At 33.7% G+C, this 11208-nt stretch overlaps 1 protein-coding gene across 2 annotated transcripts; it reads left to right on the top strand.

Moving 5' to 3' along the window:
* Positions 1-5938: 5938 nt before the first annotated feature.
* On the top strand, positions 5939-11008 carry LOC124837686 (protein IQ-DOMAIN 29-like). Of its 2 annotated transcripts, none has more exons than XM_047313132.2 (7): positions 5939-6228; positions 6634-6777; positions 7090-7356; positions 7617-7805; positions 8039-8119; positions 8914-9871; positions 10490-11008. In XM_047313132.2, exons 2-7 carry the CDS (start codon positions 6682-6684, stop codon positions 10519-10521), a joined length of 1623 nt encoding a protein of 540 aa, XP_047169088.1. In that variant the 5' UTR covers positions 5939-6228; positions 6634-6681; the 3' UTR covers positions 10522-11008. The 2 variants fall into 2 exon arrangements, with proteins under 2 accessions (XP_047169088.1, XP_047169101.1); XM_047313145.2 differs by lacking the exon at positions 5939-6228 and adding an exon at positions 6338-6455.
* Positions 11009-11208: the final 200 nt, after the last annotated feature.

Below are 11208 nucleotides of genomic sequence, written 5' to 3'. Positions count from 1 at the left end.
AATTAGTATGTTTATATCATGTTATTATGATTGTTTTACCGGTAGCTTACCCATATATGTTTGTGTGTGTACATGTGAATGCGATGATCATATAATGTGTGATGTTATACGTGAGCAGATGATGTTGCAGATGGTGTTGAGACATGATAGATTCGAGAGATGACAAGGGACAAACTTGTGATTTTATTTACAGTTATTACTTTTGAACTTTAAGACAATGTAATGGGAGGTATTTTATTTCCTTTGTTATTTTCATTGGACAGATGTTTTGGAACTATTGTGTTTTATGCATATTTAAATGTTGAGGCTTTGAAAATACGTTCCCGCATTATGTTAAAGTTTGAAATTTTACCGATTTTTGAATAATCTGACACCCTAAAAATTTAGGACGTTATAGTCGACATATACTATATTTCAAGGTAGTCTACGTATGGAACACAATAGTGGTTTTAAATTCCTATGGAGCTCAAAAGTTGTTGTGAAGGTGCAAATAACATAGTTAAACAACACAATCAATTATAAGAACTACAAGTTTTGATAATCTCGACACATCCCATCTGTTATGGAATCTGTAATATTACTACCAAACCTATAATCTTCTTCACAAACTTGAGATGATGTTGTGTGGTCTTCCCTTTCATTCAGTTCATTGCCAACCTCATCAAGTAATGAGTCATCGTTATCTACGCCGCAAAGGAAGTTGTGTAGGATACAACAAGCTAATATAATTAATATCATTGTATCCAACCCATAATGTGGTTCAGTGCAACTAGCAATGATAGGGAACCTTTTTTTCAACACACCAAATGTCCTTTTAATGACATTTTTCAAGGATGAATGACCATAGTTAAAGAGTTCGCGTGGATTCTGTGGTCCTCTGCATGTAAATTATTTAAGGTGATATTTGACGCCTCTATATGGAGTCATAACTGTTTTCTTTCAACATAAATCCAGCATCGCCAAAATAATACTTTCCTATTGTACAGATAGCGATATTTAGTCACTAATAATAACAAAAAATTAAGACCGCAATGAACACTAACCTTCGCGGATAACCAACGGATCATCTCGAGCAAAAACATCCTTTAAAATTCTTGAATCAGAACGAATGTGAATTTCATATTGAAATCACATGCAACAAACACATTTTGTATTGGTCAATCTTTTCTTCCTCGATATTTAGGAGCATTTGATTTTGGAACCCTTACTTGAACATGAGTTCCATCTGTGGCCCCTAAACAATCCTAAACATAAAAATAATAACTCATGAAAAAATTAAAAAACAATAGTGGACTTTGATAAAATTACATATTAATAAGTGTTGAAATCATTACCTTAAAGTATGGGTAAAATCGATTGTTGTTTAGGACAAATGGATGAAACTCATTTCTTGAGGACTGAATTAAAAATTCAAATTCTAGACTTAAAATAACATCCAACACATTGCGAACGTTTTTGCTAACAGTTGACCCAAATCGATGGAGTTAAAATGTCACCCTTTTATTCTTAACGTTATGGCCAATTATATGAAGAAATTGAGCTACTGTTCCTCCATGTTAAAAATGAGTGCTTCGTTTCTCACACCAAGAAGGGGGAGTGAATTGGTGTTACGTAAAAAATGATTACTTTCAAAAATGTTTTCGCAAAATAGGATGTCTTTAGAATTTTCTTGAATCGCAAGTAAAATGGTATGTAATGCAGCAGTTCACTTAATCGAATACAAAAATAGGTTAATCGACTGTAATAAAGAGTGTAGGGATCAGAGAAATCAAACACTGGTTTTTATACTGGTTCGACCAACCTGCCTATATCTAATGTCCTTCCAACCACAGGAAGCAAATACACTATAAAGATCTAGGTTTTTACACCAAGTTTTTTACAGCGACCTCACGTCAAAATGTAAAACACCTCTCTAACCCACTAATCTAATATAGGCAATACAACAAACAAGACACGCAGCAAGAACACCCTCTTCTGCTGTCAAACCCTTTGAGACACTCTCAAAGTCAAGAACACAGTTCTTCTTTCTATAATCACCACAGGGAATACCAGCCAATCTTCACGATTGTAGAGTTCCTAATCAAGCAAAATACACCTCGTTGTGCAGAGAGATTAGACGTTCAAACACAGTAAACCTTGTTGCTCAAGAAACCTTCAAGACTCTAAATTATCATGGTAGATCTTTGGTTCTTGGAGATTTTCTTTTCTTGTAAGATATCACAACATTTTCTGAAAGATATGAAGTGTAAAATCATTATTCTTCTTTTAGAATTCAAATCATGCGTCTATATATAATTTAAAGCAATTCATACGCTTTTTAATCAATTTGACTATTAATGTAGTCGAATACATTTGACAGTTGTAACAGAATAATAACAGTCAAATTCATTAATTGAATGCACATTTAATATAATCGATTCATAATAAATGTTTGGTCAACATATTTAAAAATATGACCATTGTGACAATTATGTCAAGCATTTAATCAGTTTTCAAATCAATAACAAACTTAGTCGAATACAAGTTTCATGCAATCCATTAAGTAGAAACACTTAGCACATTTTTGAAAACTTTTCTTCTCAAAACATCTCACAACACACTTGAAAAGTGTTTGTGCAAACATACGAGTTTTAATCGATTTCACCAATAATGTAATCGACTTAAAACTGTTATTTTGCCACACTTTAAAGTTCAACCATAGTGCTTGTGGTTTTTCATTTTCGAAAACATATGTTATGCATCCATAGATAAAATCACATATTAAACATAGTGGTATGTTATAATCAACACAATAATGTTCACATATATGCTTTTACAAATATAACAAAGTCAGCATAAGCATATGATATGTATAACACAGTACACACATGTGTTATTATTAATTATGTGTTGTCATCATAAAAAACATATATTATCACTATTACCAACATCACAATGTCATAAATAACTCCAATTAACATTTTAACAACTTCATAGGTCCAATAAACATAAACATTATAATTAAGTCATGTATAATACATTCAATATACACTTATTACCAAATTCATGCATTCATATAGTGACTAAAAAAGAAGCATAGTAGAGGACACACCTCTTGAAAATTTCTTCAAAAATAAGCTGAATCATTCATGGAATCAGACCCTCTTAAAACACATTGCAATTTAGGATACAATTAGTACCTTATCTTGTACATATATACCTTCCATAGTTATAAGAAATTATGTTCAAATTCTTCATGGCTATTTTCAAATGTGAATTTTGAAAGAAAAGACTTACGATATCAAACCAAAGTTGTTAACAATGTTATATGAAAGAATGCTTCAAGAAAAGACTCAAGATAACTTTGTTAAACATCAACTACCTTGAACGAACTGTAGAGAATGCTTCAAGCTGAGATGAACCTCTAGCACATTGGTTCTCTTTCATAGTTGCACCACAAAGTCATATTCTCCTTCGTAACACTTGCAACACAAAGAAAGGGTTAGAGGTGTTGCCATTACAACAACCTCTATGGACTCCCACTACTGCATGGACTCTCGGGCTTATGCATGGTGTTAGGATACAAACAAAGTCCTACATAGAATAAAACAAGAGATGGATATGGGTTTATATACACAAAAGATACCTCCCTTGGTAAGAGACCTTTTGGAGTGGTACCAAAAGCAAATGCGTGAGGGCTTAGCCCAAAGTGGACAATATCTTATCATTGTGGAGATCCATGTGTGTTGCCCCTCCCTATAATTGGTATCAGAGCAAATCCGTGAGGGTTTAGCCCAAAGCGGACAATATTTTACCATTGTGGAGATCTATGTGTGTTTTCCCTCCCTACAATTGGTATCAGATCAAATCTGTGAGAGCTTAGCCTAAGGTAGACCATATCTTACCATTATGGAGATCTATGTGTGTTGTCCCCCCTACAATTGATATCAAAGCCGATGGTTCAAGTCTAGTGACCGGCCTCAGACGAATATGTCCTCCATGGTAAGGTGAAGCCCTGACAGGTGGCTGATGGCAGATAATCAGATGAATCATCGGAGGTGGAGAGCAAGAAATGCTCAGTGGCATAACCATGGGTCTACAATGTACTCGGATATGAAAAGACTTCCGCTGTAGGGGAGGTGGAGAACCATAATCCTTTGTTTGAGGGGAGGATTTTTAAGGTACAAACAAAGTCCCACATAGAATAAAACAAGAGATGGATATGAGTTTATATACACATAAGATACCTCTCTTGGTAATAGGCCTTTTGGAGTGGTACTAAAAGCAAATTGGTGAATTGAATACAACAACACCAAAACCAAGCGTTCCTGTTCTTCATCTTCATCTTTAGTATGGCAACATCAACCATCAACCTCGACGCATCAACCATAAATCAATAACCTCCATTCTTGGTCTTCATCTTTAACCAACATGCCTTCAACCTACAAAAGAATAAAAACATCTTTAACCAACATGCCTTCAACCTACAAAAGAATAAAAACCTTCACAAAAACAATTACTATCATGATTTGAGCTTTGTCTTCACCGCACTCAATACACAAACACTTCAGCATAAACACTCGCACAACACACCATACCAATGAGATGAGCTCCTTCTACCCAAAATTAATACATAAACCACACAAAGTTAATACACAAACCAACCAAGTACCAACCACACTAATGAGTCTTCGCTGGTCAAACATTTTCAAATTCGAAGCTCACACTGTATTGGTGGGAATCTTTCGTGTGTTGTCCTGGTTGTGTTAAGCAGAGTTCAAGGAATCAAATCTCTGCATAAGCTAGAGCTAGGACATTCATGACTTCATTGTGTATCAAAATGTACAGAAGATAAAGCACTGCACCGTAACATATGCATGAAACTGTGTTGTTTATTTATTATTAATCAATGCAAGTTGGAATCGATCATCCAACGTTTGGAATCGAATACATTGCATTTGGACGTGGTATTTTACCATATATTAAAGGACAAAAATAATTTTTTTAAAAAATCACTCTAAATCTGAACAAATTTGCGAATGATAGAAAATGACCATATCTCACAAATTCTCATAAATCCATCTTCAGGTATCTACTCAAACAAACACTTATCATCACCCAAATTCTTCCTTCCCTTTCTTCTTCAAAAGTGTAATCATCATGACAGCCTTAATGATTTCATCAATTTTAAATTTGATTATTGGATTTTTTTTTATCTAATTTTCAGGTTGAATTTAAAGTTTAATAGATTTTTCACTTCCGGAAGTAATAACGTGAAGTCCAAAGTCATTAAAGTAATATTTTAGTCGAGTATTATTAGTAATATTTAATTTTTGTAAGGTACGGGAAAAAAGAGCACGTGAAATGATCCTAGTTTTCTTTCTTTTTTTCCCCCTCTCTCGCAAGGATAATACTTAATTAAACTAGCATCGTTTGGATTATGGCTTCGTTCAATTACTTACAAATATGCTTATAGTAAAATTTTGGTTTTGATACATGTAATACGTAAATTTGAACAACAAAAAAAAAAAAAAACCTTCATTTTTTATGTTTAGATAAGAATTAAACGGGAACAAAAACTGAGAAATTAATGTCATGTATTAAAAAGTACTAAAATTTATAGCAGTTAAAAATACTCAATCCAAAAAAGTGATCATAATATCGCATCCATCATTGCAACATGACAAAAGACACCTCAGTTTTGAAATGACAAATTATTAGATGGATTTCAATTATTATAAGCAATATAATAAATACAATTTAAACAAAGAAAATGTACAAAAATTATATATTCTAATTTAACATCAGACATATATTAAAGCATAGTAAACATAAAATATCATTAGTATCTTCTTTGGGGAGATATATAATAATCAGGGACCAAAAAACATAGCCTAAAATTTAGACTAAAAAAAGCAAAGATGTGTTTTTGTTAGATTTGAAACATGAAACATGAAACCTCGAGGGAGGTATCTTGCAGTGTGCATTACAGAGTCTCTTCAATTCCATAGGACACTGTCACTTCTGTCGGCTCCTTAATGACTGCCACGTTTATTTATTTATTTATCTGTCTCTTAAATTAATTAGTAACGTTTTCTTTCTAAGTTTTCTTCTCTTCTCAGTTTCTTCAAATGCTATGTGACTTCTTCAAATGCTATCTCCACCTGTTCCTTTCGTTGTTGTTGGCATCAAACGTTTGTGGTTTTCCTACTTTCACTGTTTCCTTATGGGAAAGCGTGCACCTTGAAGGTGACTCTTCTTTGGCATTGTGTACAGAACAACCATTCCTGCTTCTCTTTGACTCTTACTTATTGTCCTTATTATCAGAAAATAGGCACTGCAGTTTTTTTTTTCTTTTTTTAAATTACTCGTGGCTATTTTTGTGTGAGCACTGTTTAAATTCTGGTAATAATGGTAATAATATCAGTAATGTGTTAGTTCTATGTGAGAAGGAATTACAGTGTGCTGCAGCTGATGTAATTGTTGATTTTATTTTTCTTTTAGTTCTGAGTTTTTGTTTATGGTTCATGGTCTTTACTTGGTCGAAGATATTGTTGGAAGAAACTCTTAGAAAATAGAAATTGTCTTGCTCTAGATGTTTTACTGAAGCTTCCTAATTAAAGGGCTCTGTTCTGTTATATGTGATGCTTGCAGATTCTGATATTGGAAGTCTGTGCTTTCTGAAGTATTGATTTTGCCGTGATGGGAAGACAGAGTCCTGGAAAATGGATCAGAAACTTGCTTCTGGGGAAGAAATCGTCGTCAAAGTCAAAGTCTTCAAGAGAGAAAGATATTTATGTAAGTTTTCTTTCTGGCATTTGTGATTGGCCTCAATCTTTGTTTATGGATAATCTTCTCAATGTCTATATTATTGTAAAAATAAAAGGGTGTCTGAAGGACAGGAATCTTTAGGTGAAAATTTACCTGCAGCATTAAAATGTTCGTTTATTATTTAATCCAAATTATTGCTCATGTGTGAATGCCAAAAGTACAAAGTCTTTTCTGAAATATTTCTAATTTACTATCTGGTTTTTATTAGCTGTAACTGTAATGTAAGCACTTAGACTTACTAACCTGCAAGTTGTAATTGTGAATTCTGTTGTTGTAAAGAAACCTTCAAGTACCAAGGATGTTCTGGTGGTGTCTTCGGAGACATCCATGTCTTCTTCCATATCTGGTGCAAATGCTATTAAAGGAATGCTATCAGAAAAGGAAGTAGTTAGTGTATCATCAAATGATGGGATAATTCTTTCAACTGAAGATGAGCTTGCCAATGGACAATCTCATGATAATTTTTATTCTGAGGACCGTAATGAGAAAAGCAGGCTAATAAAAACAGCAATAACAACAATTCAGGCAGCAATTAGAGGCTATCAGGTATTCACATCTTACATTTATACAATATCCTTTGGAAGTTATGTTCACTATCAAATTTTTATATGGCATCTGTTTGTATGAGCTTCTGCACATTCTAGGAGAAAAATAGTGCAAACAAAAATTGAAATTATTTGGCCATGCATTTGTTATATGGTTTGATCCCTGGTTTATAAACTATCACTGGATGGTGCAAATTTCATAAACACCAACTCCTCTTATATGAATGGTTCATGAGTGATTCATATCTTATCCAATTGAAGGCGCGAGGGACATATAAAACTGTAAAAGATATCATTCCACTGCAAGCTTATATTCGTGGCCAGTTGGTTCGAAGACAAGCTATTTCTGCTTTGTATTGTGTGAAGTCAATAGTAAGATTTCAAGCATTGGCCCGTGGTTACAAGGTTAGGCACTCTGATATTGGCCTTGCAGTCCAGAAACTTTTGAAGGTAAACATACTTGAACTAATGATTTCAGCACAATCATCTGTGGTTTATCTTTGATAGACATTTTAAAGGATTTTCATTTAATCAATATTGAAAGATGTTATAATACAATGAGAAAGTTTTAGTGATTTATGCTTCACATTTCATAGCTTAGATTTCAAGATGAGTTTCATCAGCTACTTGCCCTTTTACTTATATGCATCAACTAATTTCTTCTGCGATATCTTTCTGCTCAGGATACTAAATTCTCGAAATCTACTGGAGTAGTTACATCTACACAGGCAGTGAAGGTCTCAGATAAGACCTTTGCTCACAAGGTAGGAAGTTTTTATGTCTCATATACAAAGTGTAACTTTGCTCTTGTTCGCACTTGAGATGATAAAGCTTATTCAGTTCACTACAAACTAGAATCAAGATGTCATTATCAACTAATACTTTTACTGTCCATAAAAGAATGTTACCCTAATAAGTTTAAGGTTGGTGTTCTTGGTGCTTGCGTTCTTTCTTGTTTAGTTTGCTGAAATAGTATGCGTCAGTTATGTTTCGTCTTTCTTTTCTCTCATGTTAAAGTGTCCTATATGATTTTCATCTACTACCACATTTGGGTTATATGAATCCGGTCATCATGTTTCACACAGTACATTTTGCATTCATTATTTGCTTTCACACAAGTCTTTCTTCTTCCTCTTATCATATTGGATATTCTCATATGCCTTTTACATGCTCTTTGAAGCATGAAAATAATATGCGCAAAAAATTTCTTGGTATTTGTAAGTATACATATCAGTAGTTTATTGAAATGGAAACCTTCATGTTCTGTCTTAATTTTTAAGTTTATATCCCAGCGTTTAATAGGTCCAATTACTAAATTCTTACAATCATTTACTGATATGATTTATTGAAACGAGTATATTGATTTTAATAATTAAAGAACTGGTGCCTGATTGATTGTTAGTTAGTTGTTAACTCTTAGTATTTCACAGGTTAATGGCTAAACCCTTTTACTGATATGAATTATGAATTGCATATCATTGAACATAAGGATGTTTGTCCTATTCTTGTCCCTTTCTCTTATTGTTTTAGATAATAACTTACGATATATGCCTTTCAGCTTCTGATTTCATCACCCTATGCTGTTTCTCTACGTCTCAAATATAATACTGGTGAACCTAACTTGGTTTCGGAATGGCTTGGCCGTTGGACGAAATCACACTTTTGGGTTCCTCTTCAAGAAGCGCAGAGATCTGATTCAGTGTCTGATAAGAAAAATGGAAGTTCTCAAAGTGTAGAAACTAATAAGGGGCAAGTTAAAAAAAATGCCAGGAAAGGACCTCATGATTTAGTCTCAGATTCCAACAAACATAAACGGTATCCAAAAAAGAATTCAAACCCCGCATTGCATTCAGCTAAGGAACATTCACCAAAGGAACTTGAGAAAAGGAGTTCTAAAACATCTCAAATTCAGAATGTTTCTGATAAGTCGGAGGCTTCTGATGAGAAGAGAAGACTCATGGTAAGAAAAGTTTTAGATCATACAAAAGTCAATGATGTTCCAGAGGAGGATGCTGGTGCTTCATCAGAGAAGATGAAATATTTGGCAGTGTCAAAGTCAGAAGAGTGTGATCTTGGGAAAAGTCTTATACAGCAAGCACAAGAGCATGATAATAATGAGCCATGTAACGGTACTAATCCCTTGCAGCCTAGTTTGATGAATAGTAAAGATGGAGGAGTGATTGAGGAGTTGAATGATGTGAAGAGTAAGAATTTCCAGAGAAGAGCTTCCCTGCCTGCTAATTTTACAGATCTTGAAAATGTGTTGCATGATAACACTCCAAGACTTCCAAGTTACATGGCTCCCACTGAATCTACAAAAGCTAAGCTAAGAGGACAGTGCTCTCCACGGTCTGTTAGTGATCTGGCAGATGTAAGCAGTATAACTCGCAGGCTTTCGCTTTCATCTTCGCTTAGTGTCAAGCTAGGTTCATTCTCTCCACGATCAGATAGATTGGCTGCCTTGACCAACAAGATAAAGACTGACAGATCTCTATCATCTTCAAGGGATGGAACTCGTAAGAATTTAGGATTTCACCTATTCATGAGATCATTTTTGGTTTTACTTTCTTTTACCATTTCAATTGATAGTGAATTTGTAACAAAAGATTTTGGAAATACAGTTACAATGACTTGCACAGACACACATTTATCTACAGAAAACATTCTCAATATCTATATACATGCTTCAAGTTGGTTTTGTTATGCATGCTCATTTTTCAAGTCCTTTTCAGGATTTGGACAACTTGTTTTAAAATTATTACTTATAGTGCTTGATTACACCCATATATACAAGACTTCACCAAGTGAGAATAGTTCTAAATTTAAGAATGAGAGTTTTAAATCTGAGTCATACAATCATAAGTTATTTTTACTTACATGATCTTGTCTTGATCATTTCAATATAATCTTATGATATACATCTATAGTTCTCATTTTTCATATTAAGTGTCAGCATGTCATACACTTTCCTTTCTCTATATAGTATATACTTGAAATAGATGAAAATTAGTAGTTGTTTTCATTTTTCTCTTTATCCCTGAATGATGTGGAGTGATTACAATTGTAGTGAACTCTGCTTGAAGCCTTACTTTTTGACATTCTTCACTGTGTTATGTGTATATTATCAATTTCAGATAAGTTGAATCAACCTCAGTGGAGAAGGTGACGCTACATTATCCTTCAGATCAAAGATGCTGCAAGGAGGTCCAACAGATAGTGAAATATATGCTGACTTTTCCCTTCTTTACTCATAATTCTTATCTATGATCATAAATATTGATGGATATGTCTTGTAATAAGAGTCTGTGTATCAATTTATTTTATGTATGATACTGTGAATAAGGATACTATGAATGTGTTGGTGGGGCTATATTTGTCATATTGTACTCCTCAAAAAAGGGTTTCAAGGAGATGATTTCAAATTCTGAGAACACTTTCGGATCAAGCGTACGTGTTATAGATAAAGTAGCAGTATTGATGTGTACAATGCTATAGCAGCAGAGATGAGATCTAAATATGGTGAACCGATAAAAATGCAGCGCCGATTGATCCTATGCCTCAATAATTGTTAAGGGGAAAGTTGCATTTCTCAACTTTTCAGCTACGTTTGGTCTACTCCTATTAATATAATTTTCTATTACTCAACTTTTCAATGCCGTGAATTATTAAGTGAAAGGAAGTGTTGAATAACAAATAGAATGTTACTCCCTTCACCACCACAAGGTGTTTCCTACACCTCTTCATTCCCTTTTTACCCTTCTATAATATTTAATATTTTGTGATTAAAAATTTTAACTTTATAATTTATACACTGAAACGGATGTCAGTATCCGTTATATTCTTAAACGGACGT

This window comes from Vigna umbellata, chromosome 1, assembly GCF_029865625.1.
Source record: "Vigna umbellata cultivar VRB3 chromosome 1, Vumbellata_1.0, whole genome shotgun sequence".
NCBI classification, from domain to species: Eukaryota; Viridiplantae; Streptophyta; class Magnoliopsida; order Fabales; family Fabaceae; genus Vigna; species Vigna umbellata.
This window is presented reverse-complemented; position numbering and strand designations above follow the sequence as displayed.